The 13690-nt window shown below is 31.1% G+C and overlaps 1 protein-coding gene and 1 long non-coding RNA gene across 6 annotated transcripts; one reads left to right on the forward strand and one right to left on the reverse strand.

The window, feature by feature from the left end:
* Positions 1–1833: 1833 nt before the first annotated feature.
* On the forward strand, positions 1834–4488 carry LOC141529136 (uncharacterized). Its single transcript, XR_012479527.1, has 2 exons — positions 1834–2597; positions 2838–4488. It is a non-coding gene; the product is annotated as an uncharacterized LOC141529136 (long non-coding RNA).
* On the reverse strand, positions 4360–9872 carry LOC141529132 (uncharacterized). 5 transcript variants are annotated; one of them, XM_074245566.1, is made up of 9 exons: positions 9676–9872; positions 9221–9354; positions 8190–8356; positions 7379–8113; positions 6976–7263; positions 6070–6621; positions 5785–5948; positions 5485–5697; positions 4360–5342 (listed from the first exon to the last, which is right to left on the reverse strand). In XM_074245566.1, the coding sequence occupies exons 3-9, from the start codon at positions 8317–8319 to the stop codon at positions 5277–5279; spliced, it is 2148 nt and encodes a 715-aa protein (XP_074101667.1). In that variant the 5' UTR covers positions 8320–8356; positions 9221–9354; positions 9676–9872; the 3' UTR covers positions 4360–5276. The 5 variants fall into 5 exon arrangements, with proteins under 5 accessions (XP_074101667.1, XP_074101666.1, XP_074101669.1 ...); XM_074245565.1 differs by lacking the exon at positions 9676–9872 and adding an exon at positions 9421–9665; XM_074245568.1 differs by lacking the exon at positions 9221–9354 and having other exon boundaries at positions 5785–5924.
* Positions 9873–13690: the final 3818 nt, after the last annotated feature.

The raw sequence follows: 13690 nt of genomic DNA on the forward strand, positions 1-13690 counted from the left end.
TTCGTTGGATACTTTTCGACTAGCCTGTATATGAGTTCACTTAGTCATTTAAAAAAATATATACCTTTAATTCTATTCTGTGGCCAACTTGAACATGTAACTTTTGTGTTACAGCTTAACTTATTTGTTAAGAAAAATTTTCTTAATGACAGTAAATTTAGCTGTCATTCACAATTTAAAAAATTTTTTTTAACAAATAAATTATAGCAAAAAAAATTTATTAAAAAAATGGACTTGTATAAATTTTAATAAATTAAAAATGCAATTTTTTTAAAATAATTTTTTCGTTAAAGAAAATTAAAAAATTGTCAAGTGACAGCTAACTTTAATGTCATCGCATCTTAAAATTGCACTCTCATCATTTTTTCATAACGCGCCTAAAGGAGTATAACTTAAAAAAAAAATTTATTAATTTAAAGAAAAAAATTAATGTATAATGAACTTGCCTATTTCTATACCAACAAATTTTCAGCAAATAATTTTTCCATTGTCTATTATACTTATTGTTAATATTAATATAAAATATACAAAGTACACCTACTACCGTCTGTTAATTGCAACAAGTATGTTTATGAATGAATAATTAATTAACCATAATGATTTAATTAAATAAATAAAACTAGCCGTCAATAAAACCCGTTAGACTTGATATCAAAAACAAATAAAAAAAAAAAAAAAATTCACGTATGGACAAAATATCAAAGTTAATGTAAATGAATTGAGTGAAAATAATGATTACTGGGTTAGATAATAGATAAAATATGTGAATAAATTAAAAGTGCAGTAATGTTGATGCAGAGGAATGATTTGCTGTCGGCGTATCGGATGTTGAAGAAAGAGGGTGTCGCAAGTGGTCGCAAACCCAGCAGGGCATAGCAAGCATTATTATACATATACTTAAAGTTTCTTGGGGGGATATGTTAGCCACATTCGCACTTACACATGCATATTATATTATATAAATATAAATATAAACATAAATGTACGTAGTATACACGCAAGAAAGTAACGAATAAAAGACATAACACGGAAATCGTAGGGCGTCGCGCATAACGCGAATCGTGAATCATTGTTCTTGGGCAATGTCTGGTGAGTACCACACAACGAACGGTGTGTCTGTCTGTCGGCCAATAACGGTTGCTCTACACAGCTCTCTATAAAATATTATATTATATATATATATAAATATAAATATATATTTATCGTTATCACGATATCCCCTCGCTGTTATATATTGGTATACATATACCGAGCAGTCCCTTATTCACCGCAGGGTTATCCGGGTTAATCGACGTACCGTCCAACAATAATCTACTCCATGACGATCACTTTTCCAAGTTAAGACCACAGGTCTCAATAACTTACTTGGTTATTGGGACTCCATTTCACTTTTTATTCATTTTATTCATTCCCAGTCCATTAATCATTTAATTCTATACTCCCGTGTTAATTATGTTTTTTTAATTACACTGATACTTGTTAATATTTTTAAATTTTAATCTGTCTGTAAATAAAAAATGTACAAAATTAATTTTTGTTTTTACCATAAATAAATAAATTAAAATTTTAAATTTTTACGCTACATTATTGAGACATAGACATATATATGATTCAATTTATAATTTATAAATAAATAAAATTCAAAAATACTTACGGTATTATATAATAGTGGTTGTAATAACACTGAAGTTGACAGATGTTAAAATTTTTTTTGGAATTTTATAGCAATTAAATTATTAAAAAGTTTCACATGTGAAAATTAATAAAAATTACAAATGAAAATTTTTACAAGCATTTTTTTTATTGTAATTAATTTGTTAAAAAAATTTTTAAAATTGACAGCTGACCGCTAACTTCAGTATTATGTGGTTGTAAGTTGTAACATATCCATAAATAATTTTATTCATTTACATTAAAATAAAAATGTGTTGTAAAATTATAAAGATCGTCATGCTCCAAGTTTAAATATTATTTTAACATCTGTGAAAAATTATAAAAGTGAGTTAAATTGTGCATAAGCTATATTTCATCTAGTATTAAATATTTTAAAAGTAATAATAATAATAAAGTTTCATATGACCTAGTGTCGTAGAGTAAATAGGCGTGAGAAACGTTTGAATTCTAAAATAACTCATTTCGATAGTTATATAGATACTCTTGTGTCTATTAATATTGTTATTATAGAGGTGTATCGGTACAATAACGAAAAAAAATTTTTTAAATTAATATTTCCTATTCAACAACAACAACAACCACAACAACGGGGACACTTGACATGCCTGTGGCTATATCTGTCCATCGACTTTGACCCCGAGATCGCGAACCGGAATGTATAAACTGCATAATGGACGTTATCATTGGTGCATTTTATTACCTCGGGAAAGCCCGAGGGGCCTTTCACAAGCACGTCAGAGATGAGAATTTAGTACATATATAGAAGAATGAAAGAAGAGAGTAGTGAAAGAAGACTATAAGAAGAACTAAGAGTAAAAATAATAATAGAAAGAACAGAAAGAACAGGAAGAAGAAGAAGAAGAAAAAGAAAAAGGCACTGATGATGATATAGTTCTTATTCTTCTCTTCAAAGTTAAATAAAGGTAACTTTACTTTTTTTGATTATTATTTCATTAAAAAAATTTAAATTAAAAAAATATATTTTAAATTATATAAGAAATTTTGATAAATGTACTTGTTATATAATTTAAAAATATTTATGGTTTAGATTTTTTCATGAGGATTATTATTATCATTATAGTAGTTATTGTTCCTGTTGTTATTATTCGTTTATATTTCTTCCTTTATTCTTGAACAACTAAACCGTTTTCTATTCGCCTTAGCTTAAGTTTAAACTCTCCCTCGTTCCCGTTCAAGAAGACAAGAAGAAGATCCGTGGGAGGCTAACGCAAGCTGCTCTCTCGCGTGGGCCACACTGTGTCACGTCCATTTGTCCCTGTAGTAGATGAGCCGCCAAGGCGCCGAGAAGAGACCCCTTACTTGTAATCCACAGTACATATTCCACTAAAAACAAACAACACCAGAACACCATGACAGTAAAAGACAATTGTTTGCTCGACAGTACTTACATACTTTACCATCAGCTATTATATCAACCATACCTTGGCAATATTTAACGCTATCATATCATTTAAAATAATAATAAAAAAGTTATTTATTTTTTAATAAAAAATTTCTTCTTTACTCCAAACAAGCAAGTAAGCAATCAATTACGTTATTTGATCGCAGAACACTCCCAAATTTAATCTTTATGTCGTGACGGTCTTCAATAAATATCTATCCGTGTTGAACGGGGTTGACGACCACAACGGAACCTCCACCTGGGTGCGGCTTACTGGCCTCCCTTTACCTCTTTTCTCTCCTTCTATCATTCACTCTCTTGTTCTATCATGACACTAATCAACCTTAAAAGTAAGCTCATGGGAAACAGACAATGTTTGTCTTTCACGTCAAAATTTCATTCTTACTCTATTAATCAAACACTAAATAATTATAACTGTTGATTGCATTATTTTGGCTTTAATAATCACTGATTGAAAATTTACATTTTTATTTTCCAATTCTGTAATTTTTTATTTCTTTGAAATTTTTAAAAACGTAATTTATAACTTTGTTATTTCTTCCTTTTTCTTTATACTCGATAGTTATTTTAATAATATTATAGTAAATATACAATTGAGTGTAAAAAAAGCTCCATTAATTTTGTTTTAAATTTTTATTAAATTTTTTTTTTTGTTCAACTTATTGATTAATAATTCTTTATTAGTCAGTAGTTCGACACTTTAAATTAATATTATAAATAGTTATAAATAATATTAATCAATTAAACAGATTGCGCAGTGAAGAAATGTGTAAATTAAAATTTCATAATAAAACACAATTAAAAATCTTATTCTTTGTTTAAATATTTAACTACAGTTTACGTGTATTTATAGGTATATTTATATATTTATATAAGATATATATTTATACTTTTTTTTTTGTTTTTAAACATAGAATTACGTGAGAGAAGAGTGAAAATATGTAATAATTTTATTAACATTGAAGTATATTCAAGAACTTTATTATAAATTCTTACTCGATCTAATAAAATAATTTTAAACAGAAACCCCTGTGATGTTGAGACTTATAAAAGAACTAAATTTTGTTTAAACAAGTGTGTATAATAATAATCATAATAATAATAATAATAATAATAATTAAATTACCTATCATATTATTTATAAATTACAGTTAGATTTAATATTTAATTGCCATAAACAAGTTTAAAGTGCTAATTTAAAGTTACTGATCGGAAAAAAATTCACTCTTCGCGAACCCTGTTCACGTACATATATTTATTCATTTTTTTTTTTTTTTTTTTCGGTTTTACTATGTAGTATTTATATATAAATTAAAAACTATCTTTGTTACATACATTGAGGGACTTCTTATAATTTTTAAGAATCAAGAAAAACATCACTAAATTAATTTCCTCATAATCAATTGATATTATTTTATCCTTGAAATTTGTAATCTTATTAAATTAAATTCACCTAATTAATTTAATTTCCTACATCAATAAATGTCAATCAGACAATATTTGAGGAACGTTTGTATACATGGCAGCCTCACAACGCCAGTTATGATATCGTATTACAATTTTTCTTCTCTTACAATTGACTGTCATGTTCGAAATTACTTATTATTTTTCATTAATTACTTCGATGAATTTTTGTATATAATTTAACGGTCATAATCATCATCATCATCATCATGATCATTATTTCAACTACATATAGCCGACCGGATAAATTAAAACTTAATATAAAAAAAATTACACTACAACAACATTCGTTTTTAGTAATTTAAATTGTACAATTTTTATAAACGAGTTGCATTTTGTATGCTTTGCTTTAGATTAAAACTAGTAAAATAATTGATTAAGGTGAATTATAAATAATTAAATGTATCTAATATACACTGCATTATATCCACAGTCTCTTACATCGTGTATTTACCGTGCGTGCGCATAAGTAAATATATACTTAACATATATATATGTATAGATATATATTTATATATATTTCTCTTAACATATACTTGTGTATGCATTGAGTACATGTATTCAACTTGTGTTGGTATTTTCCAATCACTCAACCCCCCACTCTGTTATGTGAGTTCAAGATGAGGATAAAAAAAAAATAAGGAAAGAAAAGAAAGAATTACATTTAACTACTAAATAGGTACATTACGCCATTACATTGTATGGCCGACGATTATTACGAAATTGTTTCGAGCAGCCGCATTTCACTATCTCCGTCAACTTCTTCTTCTTCCTCCTCTTCCTGTAAATAAATTTAAAAATTTCTTAATTTATTATTTTTCTAATCAACTACTCATTGTAAAACTAAACAACTTTAAAATACTTCACTAAAAGAAAAAAATTACATTTATCTTGGAAAAAAAAAAATATAAAAATCAACAAACCTCATCAAAACCGAAGCAATTTTCCATCTCCTTACGAAGTTTTGAATCATTTTGTTGCTTTGAATTGGGCATTTTTCGTAAAGGTATCGATTCTTCAACAATTTCTTCCATTTCTTCGCCTTCGTTATCACCAGAAACTGAAACCATGCCCGCTTCTGAACTCAGAGGATCTTGCATCATTAAATCACCATCTTCATTCGCAACAACAGCCATCTAAGATATTTTAAAATTAATAAATGTTCACAGGTAAAAAATTGTTTTATTATAATTCACGAATATAGAATAAAAATGATAAAATACCTGCTCAGTTCCTTGATTATCAGCCAATTGAATAACTTCCAGAACAACGTACTGTTGTCCATCAGCACCTTCGACAGCCATCATTTCTTCTTCTTCTTCTTCCTCCTCCTCTTCCTCTTCTTCTTCGTCATCATCGTAACCTTTAAGTTTAGAAGTTAAATCACCTGTTGTCCAGCACGTAACAATGCACAGAGATTAGTCAATGAATTGAATCATATCGTAAACATCCAGAGCTTTGTTATATTAAAGCTGACTTATTCTACTAATAATTATAACAATACTCACCAGTCAAAACTTCAACTCTCTGTCCGTCAATAATTTGAATTTTTTTCTGTCTGCCCATTTTCAAGGCCTGTTGTTTCTCTTGCACCGATGAATCGGGATCATGAATAGCCATGTGTCGAATGAGATTTCCCTTATGCCTGAATGCTCGCTCGCATTCTGGACATTGGTGGGTTTTTTCCTGCGGGGGTGGTGGTACATATGAAGGATTATGATAGAGATTGCAGTGCCGTTTCAATAATTGCTTCTGTCTGAACGATTGGAAGCAGTGATCACATCGATACGGTTTTTGATCGGTGTGAATCAACATATGGCTTTCCAGATGACGAGCTGAAATAGACGCATACGGACAAAGATCACATTTGTAACATTTTTCACCTTCATGTGTCTTGCTGTGAAGTTTATAACTATATCTGTCTGGGAATGTTTTTCCACATCTTTTACACTTAAGTGGCTTATCTGATGTGTGGAGCTTTTGCACGTGAATTCGTAGATCTGTTTTACGACCACATGTCGTTGGACACAATTCACATTGAAAAACTGGTTTATCTCCAACTGTAAATGTTTAGAATTATTGTTAATTATTTTAAATAAAAAAATATATATATATCAACTAACAATATCATTGTAAAAAATTATTTTTGAAGTATATATTTTTGATTATTGAAATTATACAGCACAATTATAGAAATTTTTGTCAATTTCAAATAATATATAGAACTATATGATTATTATTTTCTTTTCAAACTTTTGAATGTAGCACTAAATATTATTATTTATTTAAAAAATTTTTGCCTCAAACTAACAAATATTTTCTAGATATTAATTTTTTTTATATCAAAATAAGTTATGCAAAAAATTGTAATTTAATTTTCTCATAGTTAATTAAAAAAAAAAAAAAATACAAACCATTATGAACAAGTTTGTGAGCTTTTAGACTGTTTGATTGAGTAAATCGTGCTTGACATATATCACATTCGTAAGGCTTTTCGCCAGTGTGTATACGTAAATGACGTTTAAGTTTGAATGTATCGGGACTTGCATATGTGCAGTGTGGACACTGATAGGGACGTTCGCCGGTATGACACCTGATGTGCCGCTTCAATTTCGACAATTCAACAGATGCATAATCACACTCGTGACATTTATGCGGTTTCTCGTGGGTATGGCGATACCGTACGTGCCTCACCAACTCACCTAGAGCATAAATATAATGATTATAATTATGAATATGAATATGATTAATACATAAAGTCAGCAATAATTTAGCTGATTACGAAGTATAGAAGGAAGCATAGCGTGTAATACATACCTGACGTTGTAAATGCACTCTCGCAAAATTTACAATGATGTGGTTTAGTACCAGTGTGTGTATTGACGTGATTCTGTAATGACGCAAGTGTCTTGAATCCCCTCTCACAAACACTACACTTATGAGGACGTTCTTCTGAGTGTGACTTCATATGTCTCGATAGTAAATAACGCTTTGGACTCGTGTAATTACAGTAGTTACACATATGAGCCTGCGTTACAGTTTGAGATTTCTTCGGCAAGTACTTCATTATTTTAGTTTTATCATCGTCAGCCTCGTACTCAGTACCTCCGTCATTATCATCGTTATCCTCAAAATCAAATACCCTAAGATCTTGCTCTCCTTCTTCACCTTCAGCTCCCTCTCCACGTTCTTTGTCTTCATTCTCCGGTTGTTGAACAATCAACACATAACTAACTTCACCCGGATTAGTATCCGAGGGTACAATAGTAACTGTTTGATATGCATCATTTGAATTTAAGACGACGTTCTCGCCCCCACTATTAACTTGACCATCATTATCCTCGGTTTCAAGGCTCTCCAATTCTTCAACTTCGTGATACTGTTCCTCTTGTCCTTCGGCATCATTTTGGTCTATTTCTTCAACTTCTTGAATTTGAACCTGCGTCATTACGGGCGTTTCATCACTACTGGCCTGGTAGTAATATTGCCCAGTTTGGTCAACAAAATAAGTACCACCGTCATCGCCTGCGGATAATCCTTCAACTTGTTGAACTATTGTAACAAAAATTTATGATTAATTTAAAAAAAAGACCGTATTAATTAATAGAATAAATTAAAATAAACTAACGTTGAACATGTTGTAATTGTTCTCCTTGTCCACCTTCTATTTCTTTATTAAAAGTCTCCAGGTAAGTCTGTATTTCTGTAACAGACTCTTGTCCATCTTCGAGTTTAATTGTGGTCACGTTGGTCGTCATTTTGAAACCATTAATCAGCTTTCAACAATCACGATATCTGGAATTAAATTAATTATTAATATACAAATAAATATAGACTAGTAAAAATAATAATGATAATAATAACAGTGATAATGGTAATTAAAAAAAAAAAAAAAAAAAAGAAAAAAATCAGTAAATCAATAGAACTAATAGGAACAAATGAACATTAAAAACAAGATCATAAAATTATTTGTTATCTAACAAATAGTAAGCAGTGTTTAGTATCATGAAATAGTTATCAATAAGCAAGGACGCCATAGCTGCGTGTAAGTGAGTACGTGTGAGTACAAGTACGAGTGGGTCTAAAGAAGGTCTTGACGGTGCGTTCCCGTGGTATGCGCCCAAGCATGATGATCATCATCAGCATCTACCCGAAGCATTGGCTTTAATCAATCAGGCCATCCGTATACCCATGACCAATTATTGGTATTCTTAATTACTGAGGAACCGCGCTGATTCAGATCTAGGTGATGCTGGCGGAGCTTTTGTGAAACACCAAAGTCAACAGGATGATTTCGATTCCAAGATACAGGGGGCATTAACGGACAAAAATTTCATAAAATTATCACTGTCGGCGCTGACATCAATATGGACGGTAGACGCAATAAGACCAAAGGATACGCGCTCCCTCGTTTACATTCAAGTGCTCCGGTAATATAATATTTAATCACTCACCAGATTGTTACAAAATATTCACAACTGTACTTTGGCCACCTAACTCCTCGTTGTATCAGTAAATATATTATACTGCAGTAATAATTAACAACTTATTAAGCTATTCGAGAGATGGTGTGGTGTAAAAAAGAAAAAACGTGCGGCGCCACAAAACCCAGAGCACAGGTCGAAATCTTGTGGATAAAATAATATACTATCCGCTTACCTCGAACATACGTGTGAGGGCGTTGTGTAAGAGACAAGACCGAACGTGAAAGCAATAGTTTGAGAAAGAACCCAATATGGCAGATCGAAGTTGCCGTTTTAAAGTATGCGCACTCGTTTATGCGCCGGCTTCACCTACACAGACACAAAAATGGGGATTATCATTACAAACCAATACTACTACTCGCCAAACCAACCAACCTCTTTCTCTGGATACACAGTACACATACTATACACACTAAACAGAACTCACTAGCGTCATCAATACTAATGCTTACACCTTACACTAAAAAGATACCGACGGCGGCCGACTGCCAACGAGTCTCGGAAACAAAGATGGAGATACCGTCTGGACGATGAGTGTAAAGGTGGGGGTAAATGTGTGAACACTAAACTATGTTACTTCTTATTTGACGGTAAACCCAGTGCAATTGTACGCCATGACGACATATTTACCTTTATCTACCACCTTCCTCTATATATTCTTCCTGTTATTCTTCCTTTATATTTCACTGATATGGATTTAATTAACTGATATTATTGATTATGAATTAACACTCGAATATTATTTTTTGTATAATAACGCGCGCGCTAAATACAGAGGACTCTCGGACGAGCGACTACTAACGCCAGCAGACGGGCGAGAAAGGACGCTACTACATTAAAAGGGCGGGAAACTCTGCCGGGTGGCTTTCCATTCTGTGAGAGGGGAGTTCTCAGAGTTTATTCGCCGATTATTGCCCCCACTTTATCAGTCCTCTTCGGTTATGTTCGTTGCCCACGGGTTTTGACGATCATTGTCGAAGTGAAATTTAATTTTTAGTTATTAGATATTTTTATGTTATGTATATTATATATTATATATTATGTACTTACTCATTTCATATATTGATATACCTACCTACGAAATGAAAAACATTATAAGGTAAAGGGCCCTATTATGAGACAGATTCTAAGGTAGGTGGGACATTCTCACTGCTTAGAAAAGTATTTAAGAGAAAAATACCATTTGGATGGTATTATATCATTTCTCTGTCATTATTAGACAGCTATTATGTATTTAAACTCAATTTTATCTAACAAATAAATAAAAATAAACCATTTTTTCTAACAACCTTTATGATCCCTTTTATGAGACAGTTTTAAGACATATGACCCCAATGTCTCATGAAAGAGGTCCCTATTTATGAGACAGCTGAAAAATAAGTAAAGCGATATCTATATGATTTTTTTTTTTATTAATATGAGATCATTTTTCACAATTATCAAAGAAATTAGATAAATTGTTACAAAATAACAATTCAATAGTCACATAATAAATAATTTATTTCTCTTCTTTTAATTTTTTCTGAATTTCCTTTACTTATTCCTGGAGCTTTTTTTTTTCGTCTTGTAATTCTTTCCGTTTTAGTTTTTATCTTGCTGCTGTTTCTTAATTTTTCTTTTTCCAATTCAGACTGATACCATTCGTCAGATGTTCCAACAGAAGGTAATTTTGATTTACCCGACTTTTCAACTCTACACCTTTTTTTTCGGTAAATATTCGACAGGTAATGTAAATATTTCTTTGAATGGCTTTTTAGGCGAATTATCTAAAACTAAAAATCGCGAAAATTTTATTAAATACCTTTTTGATACATAATTATAATCTAAAAAAAAATTTCACATTACCTTTTTGTCTGCTTTTGGAGAATTTTTTTCACGCTTGAACTTTGTCGATCGATTGATTTACAAATGTTTTCTTGATTATTTTCAAGTCCTGAAAGTTTATGATTTTTATTAATAAAATCAAAATAATACGTGAAATGTATTATTTTGAAATGTATGTACCTTGCTGATAATCCTGGTTATATGAACATTTGTCTATAAGGAGTGATTGTACGTCAATAGGATCACTTTGATTTTGTAATAGTAAATTGTTATCAGAAGCAACTCCTGAATTTGCAGCGATCGGAGAATGTTTGCTAAGTGTGTCTGGCATGGGATTAGTGCTAACTAATGATTCTTGATCAATTATCTGAACTGGCAGATCGCATACAATGTCATAAGTATCATTGATTGCCCCAACACCATTTTCGTCGCTATTCATACTCGTCTGATTATCGAAAATAATGACAGATTGCCATCTTGTATTGCAACTCTCTGCTTTGAAATTTGTTTCATATTCTTCATTATAAGTTGCTCTATTATTTATTAAGGGATTGATTCCTGGATCAACATCTTCAACATTGTTTTCTTGACTAGAACGCGACCTATATTTAAGAATATCAAGGATTTTGGGATCATGTAAAACCTCATTGCTCAAGATAATTGGTTTCTTTCTTGGAGTTTCACCTATTATTGAAATGATTATATGTATATACTAAAGAGAATTTATGTCAAATTATTCAAACAGATATTCTACAAAAAAAAAAAAAAAAAAAAGGTGTTAATATTAGTACAAACTTAAAATAGATTAAATTTATGTTAGCTGAAAAATTGATTTCGAATATATAAAATTCTAAAAAAAGTTGTACGTATAAAATTTCAAAAAATCAATAGTAAAAATAAATTAATTGTAAATGAAGTAAAAATAGTTCGATTATACTTAAAGTTGATAATTGTAAAATAAGTTAATGTAATTATTTGTTTTAAATACCCGTTGAATTTTTGTAAATTTGTAACCAATAATCAAACAAAGCTTTCTTCTCCACATCACCCGTCCATGATCCACTACTCGCTGCCGCATAAAAATCCAAAAGTAGTTCCTCTTGTAAATTTTTTCAAACTCATGTAAAAATCTTTGTTCTTCTGTAACTTCATTGGCCTTAAAAATGTCATTATTTTCAAATTTTTGTTTTGATTTCTTCCCTTATTTAAAACATTGTAATCTACCGCTTTAGAGTCAAATGGATAGAGCCCTGATCCTCGAAAACCACTCTGAACCACGTTCTCAGCATTAGGCATATTATCCAGAGTATACTGAAGAACAAGAGGAAAATTTTCTTTGGTTACTGATGTCTCACTCTGCTCATTTTTCCACTTAGGTACACATTTTCTCCACGATTCCTTAAATGGATGGAAATAGTATATTAAACACCGAGGGAAGTAAAGTAAGAAATGTCTCAGATCACATGTAATTGTTGGCCGAGTCGAAGCCGAGGTCAACAAACATGTGATCTGAGGCTTTCTTATTTACTTCCCGAGGAGTGTATGCTATTTTTTTGCTCGACGAAGGCAGAAAGTGGCAACTTCATTTAGCGCAGCGGGCCGAAAGTTGACGCTTTCTGCCCGTCGAGCAAAAAAACGATATATCCAGTGGTTGCATAATATGGGTGGAATTTGGCGGCAACATAATCAATTCGATCTTTTTTTCTCGACAAAAATTTACTAATGGCAAGTTAAGATGGGTTGAATGGTTATCCATGTAAACTATTACTGGAAACTCCGTATTTTCTTTGACTAGCCAAGGATAGAATACGTTTGTTATATATTCATAAAAGGTTTCGGTTGTCATCCAGCCGTTGTCCGAAATTCCAATCCCCCAACCATTTGGAGTATTCTCAATTATTTTTTTTAGTACAGTTCTCTTATAAGAGTACAAGAGCATCGGAGGACCATGAATACCATCAGCTCTGTACATAAATAATACTGTTAAAGCTTCCTTACCACCGTCAACAACTTTGTAAACCGCACGAGTCCCCTTTGCTGCCAACACACTCTCAGCATCAGGACACAACTAATGCTACTTTCCTCACAATTAAATATTCGACTCGGAAGAATACTCAATAAATCTTTTTTCTCTAAATATATTTTGTTGTTTGCAAACCAATCTTGAAGATCTTCTTGCGTTACTGCTGCTCGAGTCATACTCAATTTTTGGGGTTTTCGAATTGACAATTCGGGGTGCCTTCTTCTAAAGTTTTCGTACCAGTGTCGACTAGGACGATCGTCTTTGAATGGTTTTTTCTTAATTTTTTTGACATACTTTTGGATATTGTCCAATAACTCACTTTTGGTAACAGGCACTCCAATCTCTACTCGATGTAATATCCATGTAACAATCTGTTTTTCTTCATCATCACTCAAAACTATGCCTGGGCCAGTTTTACTTTTGGTTTCTCCTGGATCTAAATTTTTCTTTCTCCCCAAAGTTACAACCGGTACACCAAAGGCAACAGCAGCCTTTCTTAAAGACATTCCGGTATCTTTTATAGCTTTTAAAGCTTTTTCAACATTTTCTGTACTGTAATTCAATCGTTGACATTTTTTTTTTTTTGAATTTTTAATTACATTCTCAGACGTTACTACATATTTTTTTGCAGGATTTGTTTTCTTTTTCAACTTCGATTGTGTTGATTTTTTAGCCATATTTTAAAAAAATTTTTATAAGTATTTGTTGTTATATAATCTGAAATATAAGAAAAATCAATATTTATAGTAATGTTTCGAATATTATACAAGTTAATTATAAAATTTAAGTACTTGAAAT

The sequence above is a fragment of the Cotesia typhae genome, unplaced genomic scaffold, assembly GCF_013202065.1.
Source record: "Cotesia typhae breed Kobodo isofemale line unplaced genomic scaffold, CoteBio_Ctyphae contig_44, whole genome shotgun sequence".
In the NCBI taxonomy this organism is placed as follows: domain Eukaryota; kingdom Metazoa; phylum Arthropoda; class Insecta; order Hymenoptera; family Braconidae; genus Cotesia; species Cotesia typhae.

What these genes read in the sequence shown, in the direction of transcription:
- LOC141529132 (XM_074245564.1), bottom strand. Translation starts at nt 8,319, where the DNA reads ATGACGACCAACGTGACCACAATTAAACTCGAAGATGGACAAGAGTCT. An exon ending in TCACAAACTTGTTCATAATG is followed by an intron (nt 6,622 to 6,975) that starts GTTTGTATTTTT and finishes AAACATTTACAG; the next exon opens with TTGGAGATAAACCAGTTTTT. An exon ending in ATAATCAAGGAACTGAGCAG is followed by an intron (nt 5,698 to 5,784) that starts GTATTTTATCAT and finishes AAAATATCTTAG; the next exon opens with ATGGCTGTTGTTGCGAATGA.